This window comes from Globicephala melas, chromosome 11, assembly GCF_963455315.2.
Source record: "Globicephala melas chromosome 11, mGloMel1.2, whole genome shotgun sequence".
Taxonomy (NCBI): Eukaryota; Metazoa; Chordata; class Mammalia; order Artiodactyla; family Delphinidae; genus Globicephala; species Globicephala melas.
In genome coordinates, this window is record NC_083324.2 from 63,327,084 (window position 1) to 63,341,669 (window position 14,586).

General features: G+C 53.5%; 1 protein-coding gene across 1 annotated transcript; it reads right to left on the reverse strand.

Moving 5' to 3' along the window:
• Positions 1-6,083: 6,083 nt before the first annotated feature.
• Positions 6,084-13,545, reverse strand: MLN (motilin). The gene is made up of 5 exons (XM_030870444.2): positions 13,435-13,545; positions 11,505-11,628; positions 9,417-9,533; positions 6,241-6,349; positions 6,084-6,145 (listed from the first exon to the last, which is right to left on the reverse strand). Exons 2-5 carry the CDS (start codon positions 11,619-11,621, stop codon positions 6,084-6,086), a joined length of 405 nt encoding a protein of 134 aa, XP_030726304.2. The 5' UTR covers positions 11,622-11,628; positions 13,435-13,545.
• Positions 13,546-14,586: the final 1,041 nt, after the last annotated feature.

Below are 14,586 nucleotides of genomic sequence, written 5' to 3' on the forward strand. Positions count from 1 at the left end.
CTCTGGGACCTGGTCTGAACTAAGGTCATGGTCGGCAGGCCTCTGTGTTTTCCTGGCTGTTCACTCACTGACATTGAGCCCCAAGGGGCTGCAGGCCCTGCCCTTGGCGAGATGCTGGCAGGAAAGGAGCTCCCACCAGAGGAGGACACTGCATCCCATCGTGGGGGCAGAAGAGGCAAATGCCCTTGGGCTCTTAGGGGCAGTTTGAGCCCGTGCGAGGAGGCCGTGTGGCCGGATGGTGGGATTTTCATAAGGAGAGATAGGTAAGAGAAGACCCCAAGATGTAATCTTGTGTCACCTGTGGATTTAGGTAGGGGGTTCTTGAATCCAGACTCCACCACTATTAGACGTGCGATCATATCCAATTAACATTTCTAGCCTGTTGGCCAGTAAACCTCATTGGATTGCTGTGAGGATTAGAAGAGGTAATTTGTATAAGGTGCTCAGGACACATGCTCCATAGTGTTTGCACTTAACCCATTTGTGTGCAGCATCAGTGCTGTGTAGAACCTCCCACCCGACAGAGAAACCCCTAAGGAAAGCATGGGGAGTGGTGACAAATGGAAGTAACACTGTGGTCTTCCTTCTGCCTCCCACCCCCTCTTTGTATTCCTTCCACATGGATCATCAACTGCCTTTCCCAGACACTTACTGCTGGTCTCATAAGTTCCATTCTCTTTCTAACCCCTCCAATTCGGTTCTCGCCTTCCCCCAATCTCGCCTCCTCCCCTATGGTCCCGTTGCCCACCCCCACCTTGTCTCCCCACCCTGGGTCCCTGGACAAGGCACCTCTGCCAGCGTTTGCATTTGTGCCACTTGCTCTATCACGGAGAATTTATCACTGGCCACATTGCGGGGGAAATGACAACCTCCGCTTGGTCAGGCTTCCGAGTTAGCCTCGCCATCTCCCCCGACTTAGCTGCTCCCATGTGGTGCGATTTCTCTCACCAAGTGTTGTTTTCCTTTCCTCTGCCTGTGTTTGCACGGAATACCATGAATTTGATATAGTGATTGCCTAACACATATACCACATAATAGTATTTTCTTTCTTTCTGAAGCACTGTTTGCATGACAAATGAGTTGGTAACATTTGTGCTTCTCCTTGCAGCTGTGCAGTTCAATATATAAAGAATGAGCCTTTCAGCATCAATACTGGCCCCGTGTATTCTAAGAGGGCTTGAAACTGATGCTTAAACAAAGTTAATGTTACAGCATTTCGCAGAGTTACAGTCTATTTCCACACAGTGGATCTAGGGGCGATTTAAAAAAAATACCCAAATGGGGCCACCCCTGGGGTGGTCCCCCGTGTGGGCTTTGTCAGCTTTCCTTGTGTTTGGGGTCCCGGCTGCTGCTACATACACCCAGGGCCAAATGACCCCCAGCCCTCCCCCAGCCCCACCCGAACCCTGTTGTCTTCCCTTCAGCCTCGAACCCATCATGTTTGCAGCAGTGCCCTCCCTCCCCCCATCCCCCAGCGCTCCATCTCTGCCTCGCTGGGTCTAGCAGGCCTTTGGGGTAATGTGCCACCACTTACAGCATATTTGCCAATCATGCTTCCCTTCCCCATCCCTCCAAGAAGAAGCCTCACAATCTGTTTGGAAAATTCAGTCAGAAAAAACCTCATGAGGGACCTCCCTGGCCGTCCAGTGGTTAAGATTCCACGCTTCCACTGCAGGGGGTGCGGGTTTGATCCCTGATCAGGCAACTAAGATTCCTCATGCCGCGCCGCAGCCAAAAACTTCTAAAAATTAAAAATAAGAAAATTAGAAAAAAGGAAAATTTTAAAAAAAGAGAAGAAAAAAACATCATTAAAAAAAAGAATAAAGAATAAAACCTCATGAGTCAATCATTCCTCCCATGTCTCGGGCCTCTACATTTTCCTCCTCAACTCCCCGATCCAGTCCACCGCTTCCCTGGATTGATAACCCTTCAGGGTCCTCCTTCAACATTCTCCACCCTCAAAGCACTTTTACCAGCTTCAGTGAAGTCAGTTTGTTGCCCATCAGCTTTTATCCACGTGACCGTCCCCACACTTCTGACACTGACCCTTAGGTCTTCCCCTCCGAAGGGCTCCATCTTAGTGCTTCTTTGCCACCACTGCCTGTGTTGTGTTGGGAGCTGCCCACGAGGCCCCTTTGGGCCTTCTCAGATCTGCCTTTCTGTGTCTCTTCTAGTTCTGCCGCTGGGCCTGTCGAGTATGGGAACACACATTTCCAAGAAGAGGGCAATATTGCAAAGTCAACGGCTGTCCTGTGTGCCCTCCTTTCTCATCACTTTGTTGTGGTTTTTTTTTTAAGGTGAGCACCTCAGGCTGCGGTTGGTCTTCCTGATTTCTTAAAGTCAGAAGAGGGAAAACAAGCTCCAATATCTAAATCTACTGCGTAACCACATCCACACATTTAGTAGAGATGAGGGGCCGCTTGGAGGATGCTCTGGGTTCCCAAGGGGCTGCCAGGCTGCCTGCTGTCCTGCTGACCTCGCTCTGCCTCGGCAGAGCCTTATAATAATAACAGCCATAAATCTTTTAGTGGGTTCCTTTCTCATTCTCTTCCTGCGAAAAGCCCTGCACACATTTATCAGGTCCTTTAAAGATGCTCCAGACCATGGACTTGCCCTTGATCCACCTTGTCCCTGGCCTCGTGCATCCCTCTTGGCTATTCTGGGCTTCCTTCGAACCATCGCATGGGTGGCGTCACACCGTGGTGGGGGCACTGGGAGAGTATGGTTGGAAAGGGGGACGATGTAGGTGCAATTTTGGGCTCAGATTTGGACTGGAACGGCCCCAGCTCTGCCCAGCGTCTTGCTGCCTCATCTCAGTACCCTGACCTATCTCTCTAGGTCAATGAAGGGGCAAACAGAGTCACAGAAAAGTGTCAGAATGGGTTTAATGGGCAGTTAGGTTACCTGCTTTTCATCAGCAGCTGAAAATTAAACAAAACTCTCACTCTTTTGGCCACTTTCACACCTTGAAATCTGTGGGTAAGAGTTCCTTTAGAGGCATGGAATACATTCCCCAATGTCAATAATGAATTGTGTATGAAGAAAAACGTAATGCTTTCAGAACATTTTCTTTTGGGCTTTGTCCATGATTAGATTACACTAAATTATAGAGTACAGATATCAGGCAATTACTCTTTGCTTTTAAGTATTCAATTTCATGGCAAGTCCACGTAGCTCAGTAATTTTAAAATCACGCCGACGTGGTTACCAAGAAAATACCTCATCATCTCCATCTTGTGAAACTAGGCTCAGGTCGCCCTATAATTACCTGTGGTCCTAAGTGTAAAAGTACATTCCAGATGAAAACGGGTAATCTGTAACTCTCTGTAATTGCCAGGTATCTGGAGAGACTCGTAGATTTTGCTGGATAAATCTCAGCCAGATGTTGAGAAGCTGCGTCCTCGCCCTACTGGTTCCTCTGGGCACTTTCCCTGTCTCTGATGCTGGCTGGGTCCTGGTCTAGGCATCCTCTAGCTTTAATCAAGAGTGTGTCTCTCTTTACTTCTGTTTTGTGAAAACATGGTCATTTTCTCCTTGGCTCAGTTCAGAACCTCCCCAAGCTATCCCCCGCCCCTGACCCAGTTTTAATTTCTTCCAGGGCTGTGCATGTCCTGTAAGCAGTCGAGTCCGCTGTCCTGGAAATGGAGGCGCTCATTGGAGAAAAAGAATTATTTGAGCCGATGATGAGAAATCGAACCAGTGGCAGGAGGAGGAGGAAAATGAGAGAAGAAAGGGGCCGGCATATCTAAACAGGCGGCCAGGGCGCTGTGCATAAAGAAGCAGGTGGTGGCTGGGTCCCCGTCGTGGCTCATTACTGGGAAGCACTTCAGAGGCCACCGGGTGAGGGTGGGGGACAAGTCAGCTGCAGCGCTGAGCTTTGAACTGGCCTGTTCTGCGGAAGACAGCATCCTCACGCTTCCTAGGTGCTCTGCTTGCTGAAGCAATTCCCATTGAAAAAGATGCAGACCATCCGGGGTGAAATCTCCTAGGTGTCTCATTTCCCTCCATAGCACCCATTTCAACCCTCAGGAGCTTTGGGAAAATTCCCCAGAGGATGCTGGGACCCCCACACCCCGCCCCAGAAATGGGTGCCCCCTGCTGGGGGTGGGGGAAGGTGGTCTCACTGTAGGGGCAGATCTCAGCAGAGGGCGAGGAAAAGACGCGAAATCTGTGTTTTCCACAAGGAAAGAGACAGTGAACATTTTACGTTTTTGCTTCTTGGAGAGCGTTACTGATAACGGAGGAACTTGGTGGAAATTAGAAGGGCGAGGAGGAGTTCTGGATCCAGTTCCTCCAATCGCGTGCTTTATACCTAGATTCTTGTGGCTTTTCCTCCCTTCATGTGCCCTGCTGCAGCCCTCTCTCCCCGTTTATTAGCGGGTGTCTGGGCAGCATCTCCCGGGATCCGGCAGCTGTGCTTGGGTTGATCAGTACGTGCACTGGAAACTGTGTGAACGTGCTGTGTGCAGGCTCTGGGTCCCGTGTAAGCTTCCTCGAGGGGCATTCAGAGCACCCCAAGCGAGGGTCCTTTTTAAGGGCTGGAGTCATCTTGTTCTGACTGTTATCCATGGCTAAGCCCTTGAAGTGGCTGAGGCGGGTGGAGATATGGAATGGGCACTGTTGTCTAATTGCTGGTAACCTATGAATGGAGCTTGGGTTCCTATATGGCCCCAGTTTATAAATAAATGAGCATTCATTAGCGTAAAATTAAATTAGAATGAAATTTCCCATCCAGTTTTGTTTAGAAGGCAGAAATAAAATGGGTTGGCTGTGTAATTTTGCCATAGATGCTGGAGCATGTAGTCACAAGGTGATAATAATAATAGTAATGTGCTTTTTGCTGGTGCCTCCGTCCCCAGATCTCAAGGCAGATATTACCACCTTGCTTTTGCAAAGGCTCATTGAGGTTAAAGGGCTAGCTGGAAGTTACCCAGCAAGGGGTTGAGCGCAGAGGCCTTAAAACGCTCTGGTCCATTAGACCTCGAGTCAGTAAACAGAAAATGGACGAGGATTCAGGAGGCCTGAGTTACTGTGCTTGCTCTGCCACTGACTCAGAACATGGGCAAAAGATGCCGTCTCTCCGGGACTCAGTTTCCTTACCTAGAACGGAAGGGCCGGCGCAAATCTTCCGATTCCGTGGGTCTCAATTAATATTTGCACACAGAACTTACAAAAGGCACATGCGTTGCTAATATATGCACCATTTATGGCCAAACTCTCTCTGAGCTTTATTATTTCCCTCTTTATGGCATGACCTGACTCTGACCTTTGGAAATTAAAATATTAAATAAAAGAGTCATTTCTGTATATTTCATGATTTATTTGCTGGAAGGGGATTTGCTTGGGAGAGGGTGTTTTCCTTCCAAGCCCAGCAGATGGGCCGTGCAGATGGGCTCCCGGGGCCTCTCTGGATGGGGGGTGGGGGGATCCGAGTTCCATCCAGCTTCTCCCGCAGGTGACCTGTCACTTGGCTGCTGGAGAAAAGCAAAGGAAATTTGCAGCTCAGAAGTGTCATCAGGTCCATCTGTGAAACCGCCTTCTAAACCTGCCTGCAGGTCTGAGGAACGAGGGGAGGTCTGGCCAGACTCTCCCTCTAGCTTTCTCCATAGCCTGGGGCTAGTAATTTAACCTCTCAGTTCCTCTGCCCCAAACGTTTTCCCCTGGCCTTTCTCTTCTCCTCCTGGGGACTAGGAGAAGAAATTGGTGGCTGTTTGTCACATAGGACCTAGCTTTGCACAAGTAACTCAGGCCGACCTTGACCCGGGGAAGGCCAAATGGGGCTCAGGACTTTGATTTGCAGAATGGATGGGGGGAAAAAAATGCAGGCTTTTGTGGCATACTATGCCAGGGTTTCCATTAGAGTCACCAACCAGCCTCAGTGGCGTTTGGGGAGGGAAGGAACAGATCTGTGCAGGGGGAGGGGTCGGGGTTGCTGGCCATTTGAGGTCCTCTGCCAGAAAGGCTTTAGGGAAAGGGGTCTGAGCCCTGGAGGCAGGGCCTGGAGACGCCCCTGGCTGGGGAATTGGGCCTCCCCAACCACCAGCAGCCATCGGAGGCCCGCGGCCTCGCCCCCAAATCTGTGATTAGGCTCCCCCCGGAGATGGGGTGGCGTGTGGGAGCTTGCGGTAGAAGGCAGCTTCAGGTTCTCAAGAGCAAAGCATAAAAACAAAGCACAGCTCCCAAATCCTGCTTGGCTACGCTGCAGGAATATGAACCCAGAGGCGCCCTGGCTCCACTTACCGTTCTGGCTGGACAGCAGCGCCTCAGGCATCAGACCTTTCAGGGTGGCCCGGTCCTTTTCCAGCTGCCTGGAGTTCATCCTCATGCCAATTTCCACGGGAGCAGTCAGCTGTGAAATAAGGCAGAGTTAACAGAAGGCAGAGTGCGCCGTTGACCCCTGGGTGCCCTACAGGTGGTTGGAGGGACCGCGGGGGAGCCGTGCCACTCTTCCAGATCCTCTGGGGTCCTCTGGGAACTCTGGCCCCTCTCCCCAGTTCTCACCTGGGGGCTGGATCCTGGAAGTTGCTGAGACCAGCAGGGAGGGAGGAGGATCAACCAGCCTCACCCCTGTGGGGGAAGCTGGGATCAGAGGAGGAAAGTCCCCTCCCCTTCTCCTGAATGATAATAGCTAACACGTGGGAGTGTACCAGGTGCCAGGTGTCACTCTAAATGCTTTCCGTAGGTTAAGCCTCTCAATGACCCTATGATGTAGAGACACTAACGGGGATTAATATCCCCATTTTGCAGATGAGGCAACTGAGGACAAAGAGGTCAGGGAACTTGCTCAAGGCCACACAGGTACTAAATAGCAGAGGGAGAAGTACACCCAGAGGGCCTGGCTCCAGGGTCCGTTCCCGGGACCCCCAGGCTACGCTTTCTCTAGCACCTTGGGGACACATGTAAGACCATGGAGGAGCTGTCTGGAGGCTCTCCACCAAGAGAGGTTGTTGGGGCAGAGCAAGGGGCTCCAACCGATCTCCCCCCCGCAGAGCTTCCTGGTTCAATGGTCTTGCCGCACAAGCCAAGACCCCCTAACTCTCCAGAGACCCACGATGGAGGAGTCCCAGGCCTGCTCCCCCACCTCCCACCTGACACACCGGGGGTGGGAAATGGACTCAGGAGGCCTGAAGGACAACGTTTGGGGCGGCTCTGCAGGCTGGCAGTTCCAGCCCTGCCTGTGCTGTTCCCTTGCTGTGGAAATGGTTTCCTTACTTTTAAAATGAAGAGGCTGGACTGGATGACCCAGAAAGGACCTCCTGGCCTGCATGTCATGGTTCTAAGGATAAGGAGAGAGGACAAGAGGTACCCACCCCAAGCCTCCTGAGATGTTACATCGGATATAACCTGTACTGTGGGAACCTCAGGGTCAGTGCCATAAACTCTGTCTCAGGTGCATTTTGAGGGCAGTTCTGAGCGAGCCCCCCCTTTGCCAGGCGGAGGACTCACTCCCGGCTCCCTCCTCTAGAGCCCAGGGAGCATTCAGGAAGAAAAAGAGTGCCCCCCCTTCCTCCGCTGCAGTGACAGCACCGAGGTCACTCTCTGTGCCACATGTGTGACCTCACTGTCTGTGGACAGCATGCTGTGGGGACCCAAGGGGGTGCAAAGATCACTGGCCAGTGTTCACTGGGAGGCAGGAGGTGTGGAGTCCAGCTCTGTTCTGCCTTGACCACTGCGTGACCTTGGCAAGGCCCCCACTCTCTCTAGATATCAGTCTGCCAGTCTGCCCCACCCCCTTCCAGACCCCTTTACAGGAAAGTGTTCCACACTCAGTCCTGGGACTTCTTCTTTCTCCATCCACCCGCCCCGCCCCACCAAGGATCTTGCCTTGTCCTGGCCTGAAATTTTATATAATCGCTGATGACTCCCACATTTATGTCTCCAGCCCCAACTTTTCCTAAAGTCCAGACTTGCATATCTACCTGCCGGTGCAACATCTCCACCTGGGTGCCCAACAGGCATCTCACAGTTCACAGGTCCAGTCTGACCTCCTGATCTTCTTCCTGCCAACCTGAGCCAACCACAGGCTTCACCGGCTCAGTGAGTGGCAAATCCTTCCTTCTAGGTGTTCCAGCCAAAAACCTTGAAGTCAGTTTTTACTTTTCTCTTTTTTCACATCCTATATCCATTCTTTCAGCAAATCCTGTGGGCTTGTACCTCCAAAATATTTCCAGAATCTGACCACTTTGCTCTGCTTCCCCCATGACCACCCTGGGCTGAAGCGCTCTCTCTCTCTCTCTCTCTCTTTCCTTCGCCCTCTCCTCTCCCTTCCTCCCTCTCCCCCTCTCCTCTGGGCCCACTCCTGCCTCAGGGCCTTTGCACTGGCTGTTTCTTCTGCCTGGAAAGCTCTTCCCTCAGATATCCTTATGGTTCACTCCCTCCCTCTCTTCAGGTCTTTGCACAAACACCAATCTACTCATGACACCTGCTCTGATCACCCTATTTAAAATTACCACCCACCCCATCTCCTTTCCCTGTTTTATTTTCCTCCACATCACCTATCCCAACGTGACCTACTGTAAAGTTTGCTTATTTACCCTGCTTGCAGTCTGTTGCTGATGCTTCCAGTACCTTGTTTCTGTTCTCCCCGGGAGTGTGAGCTCCATGAGGGCAGAGGATTTATCTGTTTTGTCACTCTATCCCCAGTGCCCAGAAGCGTGCCTTGCACGTAACGGAGGCTTAGTAAGTGTTCTCCGTCTGAATAAATGAGTCTGTGAAATTGAAGAGTCCTACTAGACAAACTCAAGGCTCTCTCCAGCCCTGACAATCTGTGCATCCTCACTGGGCGCTCAAGGCCCTGGACCCTGGGTCCTGACGCAGTAGCTGTCTCCCGGCTCCAGTCTAGGGCAGGAAACGGCACCCCCGTCGTCTCTCCCTGAGGACCACAGCTGCCTTCTGACCGGCATCCTGCCTCCACTCCTGCCGCCTCCGTTCTTTCTGAGTCGGAGCAGATGACCTCCCTGCTCTGAACCCCCAATAGCCTCCCAGGTATCTTGCCTGGCCCACCAGGCCCTGCTGGCCTCGTGCCCTCTCTCAGCACCCGCTGGGCCTCGAGGGCCTCCGACCCACCAGGGGCTTCCTGAGCCGAGCACTCCCTGCTCCTTCCTCTGGGATGTTCCTTCTCAGCTCTTTGCATGGGTGGCTCCTCCTGATGCTTCAGGTTTCACATCAAATGTCACCTCCTCTGAGAGGCCTTCCCTCCGCTCCCCCAGCCAAAGCAGTGTCCCCAGCCGCACCGTCACTCTCTGCTCTGCCTCCTTATTTGGTGCCTAAAATGGTTTATTGTCTCATCTTCGGTATCTGCTTCTCCCTCCTAGGATAGAGCTTGTTGCCTCAGTGTCTGGTTCACAGAACATTCTGTGGTGGCTGGGGACCATCCCCCTACTGGGTTTCTCTGCATTGCCCCCCTGTCTGCTCGCCTTGGTAACTTCCTTTACTTCTTCCTCCGAGGGTTCTGTGGAGTCCAGAGGGCCCACCTCCTCGGACCGCTGCTGTACACTCAGGGATTTCTTTTGCCCTTCGTACCGCTCCTTTTCCTAGGGGTTGAGCACAAAACTGTACAAAACTCACTCTCCCTCAACCATCCATACGGCCCCTTGGAGTCTCTACCCAGAGTGCTAAGTGGCCTGAGCTCCCGCTCAGGCCGAAAGAACCCCTTTCCCCAGCACCTCTCACAGGGTGTCTCAGACACCCAGCGGCTTGACAATGGCCCTCGATTTGCCCGGCAACAAGTCAACCAGAAGAGGAATCCGTTCCTTTGTAGTTCAGACATTACACCCAGGTTGTTATTGTTAATTAAGTTAAAATGCTGAAAATAATGGCCGCCCTTCCTGCGTATTAAGTGTGAAAATGTGTTTTTCTTAGCAAACAGCCTATAAAAAAGATGGTGAGGGCGCCGTGGGGTGGCCCCGAAACTGGAGCCCCTGGGAGGTGATTTATGAGGCAAGACAGGGAGATGAATTATGGAGGAAGGAGTTTGCAGCTTCTTCATAAAAATGCCAGTGCCTGGCAATGATGAGGAGGAAAACCACAGAGCAGATTAACGCCAGGCGTCCTTTGGTTGCCACTTCGCCAGCTCGTGTAACGCTGAGTTTGATTCTTTCTGTCCAGCCCCACATCTTGCCGGGCATCCTGCTTGCTAGGTCCCTGAGCACTGAGATCAGATACACCCCCATTCCTTTGGTTCCTCTGAGGACACTCTGGGGGTTCAGCTCTGGGCCTGCCCGGGGACATGGTGATTCTGGAACAGCTGGTCATCTTTCCTGCAGAGGGAGCCAAGTGGTGGACGAAGGTAGGTTGAGGGGATCCTCTGTATCTCCTCCATCACTTTGCACGTCCACCCCTGAAGAAGGGGAGCTGGGTCCAGCCTGGCCTCTGTAAAGGATGCTGTTCACTGGGTGTGTGGAAACCTACCCTGGGACAGAGCGCGTTGCTACAGAGGCTGTGCCTCAGGGCCACGTGACCTCCCAGAGAACTGACTCAGTCATGGATCCCCGTTGGAGCCTTGGTCTCAGACACGTGGGACATGAACGTCCATGACTTCATCCCATTTAAAGAGAAACAGGGAATTCCCTGGTGGTCCAGTGGTTAGGACTCTGCACTCTCACTGCTGAGGGCCCGGGTTCGATCCCTGGTTGGGGACCTAAAATCCCACAAGCCGTGTAGTGCGGCCAAAAAAAGAAAGAGAGAAACAAAGGTGGCGAGACACTCAGAACTCCTTGATGTGTAAAGTAAAAGGTCCAGGGAGGCAGGTCCAGCAGCCCAGTTTTCCTTAGGCTCTGCTGCCTGAGTTCCATTAAGCCTGCCCTGTTTTCTTCTGGGCTCTAAAGAGAAGGAGGCTTTGGCCACCACTCCCCGGAAAGACACCTTCTTTCCCGCTCGGACATTTGCACCCACCTGTCCTCCATCCTTCTCTCTCGAGGCCCTCAGCTCAGGTTCCCCTCTTCCGCACCAGCCCACCATGTTTTCTCCTGCCCTGAACTCAGCGCGTACCAGCAGCATTACTTACTGGACAATTAATTACATCCTGCCTTGTGACATCTCCCTTTTGTTTGCTGTTATTAGTGAATCTTTCATATGTTTGTGTCTTGGCTCCCGAGCCAGCTCCCTGAAGACGAGAGGTTCTGAGATTTCCTTGCATGTCTGGCCTCTCACCCGGGGTGCCCTTTGTGCTGCGGAGATGCTCCACAAATATTTATTGGCTTGTTAATTGAAAACTTCCCCTGAAGGATGGGCAGGGGTGGGAAAAGATGTCGCCCGTGGGAGCCACTGATACCTTTGTGGCACTAGTGAAAGAGTGGAAGTGGCCGGGGGTACGGCTGGGGTCTGGGGTTATCTGGGGTCCTGGTTTTTCATATTCGCCTCAGTGTCCCTGGCATAGCTGATTAAACGTGGGTTTACTGAAGGGACACTTATGCCTCAGAGAAACTAATGTGACTTCAGTGCTGAGCAGGGCTGTGGGTCAACTCGGCCACACTGGGGAGGCGGGCAGCCTGGGAATATCTTACCTGCATCCTCTGGACTTCGCCGTAGGTGAAGATGGGAATGTAGGCTTCCGTCTGGGAAGCCAGCATGGTGGCTGCATGCACCACCGGCAGAAAGGCCATGGCCTTGCAGGACAGCATTCTGGAGCTGGACGAAAACAGGGAGCTCCTGTCACCAATGTCGGGTACAGGGACAGGCTGCTGCATCGGAGGCAGGAGCCCTCAGCTCTGGTCCATGGCCCACCTGGAGCTGTGTGATCCGGAGCAAGCCACTTACCCTGTCTGGACTTGGGTCTGGTGTGGGGCTGTACCAGAGGAACTCAGAGCCCCCTCTCTGCCCTAAGCACCCAGGAGAGGCTGCCCTGCCCCCTGCACACACCGGGGAAGAACCATTCCACTTGGCCCTTCCCTTTGTTACTGATGAGGTCTCCTGGGGTCAGCTGGAGAATGATGCAGGAGGGACCCCATGTTGCAGATTAAAAAACTCTTAGATTGTCAGCAGAACCAAGCCCCAAGATCCAGAGAACCCTGCCTGCTCCCTGAGCCGATTAGGATGATAAAAGGGATGGACCCAGGCCCAGCTGATTCCAGCTCTGCCTGGGAGCACTGGGCCAAGACCCCAGGTCTAGAGAGGAAGGGCGGAGACCCTCTGCCCATGCGGAGGCAGAGCCAGATTGGAAGACTTCAGCTTGGAGCAGCATCTAAGAGCAGAGCAGGGTTCCCATCCCTCTGGGCCAGCACCGCCTCTGGAACAAACCCTTTCCCAGCTCCAGCGAGTCCAGCTGCCTGCTGGCCGCCATCCAGAAACAACTTCCTCCCTGTAACAACCCGCACCAATGCCACCAGTGCTGGCGAGGTGCCAGCGTGAGCATGTGTGAGGCCCTCCCACATCCTGGAAGTGGGTGTGTCAGGAATGGCTGGCGGGAAGGAGGGCTGCCAAGACACCAGGGAGCAGGTGGGCGTGAGGACCTCAGGAGTGCAGGGACTTGAGAGAGGGGCCGGGGCAGGATGGTCCTGTGGAGGGGGGCGTGGCCTGCTGGGCGCTGGCCTTGGTTGATTCCTTACCATTCCAAGCCCTCTCCTGCACACTCCTCATGTCCACCTGGGAGCAGGTGTGATCTAGGGAGTGCAGGAGGCCTGGGGAGGTGAAGGGACCCATATGAAGGCAGCGGGGGCTGGAGGCCTGGCCTTCTGAGGCCCGGCGCTTGTCCTAATACGCTCTCCATGTGGCCTCTGCCCACAGAAAGGGGAGAAGGGCACCACAGCGGGCAGGCCCCTGGAGCAGGGAAGGGAGACCGGAGCAGCCTCTGCTGCAGCGGGGGTGGGGGGATTACAGGGTTCAGATAAAGAGCTTCTGGGGGTCACCTCAGGGCTCCCACAGCCCTTGGGCGGGCTGGATTCCATTGGGAGGAGAAGGTCCTGCCCCAGACTGGCCTCCAAGCTTCCCTGCAGGTCCAACTTCGACTCTCCCTTTGGAGAGAATCTTCCAAGGCTGTGGGCTTGCGTCCTGCCTCTCCGCTAGGACCCGTCTCCTTGGTTGTGTGAAGGCCCCTCTGTCTTCTTGTTCTCCCACTGCCCTGTCCTACTTGGTCTCTCCATGTCGCTAAAACTCCACGAGAAAGAACACAACAGCTCAGACAGCCAAAGCCCCCCATGCCGGCTGCATACAAATTCCCAGGAGGGTGGGACGGACCACCCACCCACTGAAGACCACGTCTCAGAAACTGAGGCCCTGTGCTCTGTTGAGGTAACAGAGCTCCCTTTCAGAGGACACAACTGTGTCACATTAATGGTGTCGCATTTCCTTCACGGAGATGCTATGGGTCCCTTTTCATTCTGGTGTTCACATTTAATTCACTCCAGAAGAATCAATAAAAACTTTAAATTAAAAAAAGGCAAAAATCCAATTGCTGCTCATTTTCGTGCTCCAACTGGCAGCCGGCATGTCACCTACATTCATTTGCGTTCCGGGGAGCTCAGAATAGGAGCGAGGGCTTTTCATATGACGAGCTGCTGATTTTCCTTTTCCGTCACCGGGAGTGGGGCTCCAGGCTTCCGGCGCTCTCGGCTCTGGCTGAGGGGGCACCTGTCTCTTCTCTCTTTCTCCTTGAGGAAGCCTGGGCCCCACTAGTCTTGCCCAGCCGTGTCGTCTCCCTAGGGACCCAGCCTTTCCCCTTAACTTCCTGGGGCCAAGACTCCATGCCAAGCGGGATGGCCCTGCACCCAGGCTGGGCTCTGGCTTGGGTTCCCGGCCTGCAGTCGATGGCACCACCGACCCCAGACAGCTTCACTTTTGCCAGGATTTGCACTCCCTGCTCCTCCCTCCAGCCTGCACGCATCTGGGCAGCCCTGCGCTTGCCCGCTGTGGCAGCTTTAACCCGTACGCTGGAAACCAGCTCGGGGTACTCAGTCTGAAGCCCAGGTGGGTATTTGAAGGTGGCAGAGGGCCACAGGAGCAGGTCAGCTCACCCCGGAGAGCTCTGGACGGGGCGGGCTCGGCTCACATCCCATCCTCAGGCTACTGCTGATACCTCCCCCGCCCACCTCCTCTGGCTACTCACAGTGTGAGTGTGGTCTGAGTGGGCCAGGCGGAGCCTCTCTCTGCTTGTCCACTGGTGTCTGACTGGTCTGATGGGCCCTTATATACCTCCTGCCCTCCCTTTGGAGCCCATTAACCTTTGGCCATACCTTTGGGGGCTCTGGGTGGGGAGCCTGGCTTCTTGAAGCTCGTGGAAACAATGGGCAGGGCCTGCCACGCTGTGGATGTCAGGCCTTTTCTGGAAGGCCTTTTCCTCGAGTGACAGGTTTGGTGGAGGCCAGCCCCCGCCCAGATGGCATTCTCCTGTCCACTTAGAGCTCGACTGCCGCTCAGAGGGTCATTTTAACAAAAGCCCTTTCTTTTTGTTACTTAAATATATAATGTTGACCGTCTCCAGGCCACCCTATTGATCAGATTCTCTGTTGGCCTGTCAAAGTGCTGTACTAGGAAGATAACTTGTCTTTGGCCTTTCCCCTGAAGCTCCTCACAAAAGAAAGGACACCAGAGTGTGTGGCAGCATTTCAATAGATTAGGGAAAAGCAAATGGCAGTCCAGACCCAGGGCCGT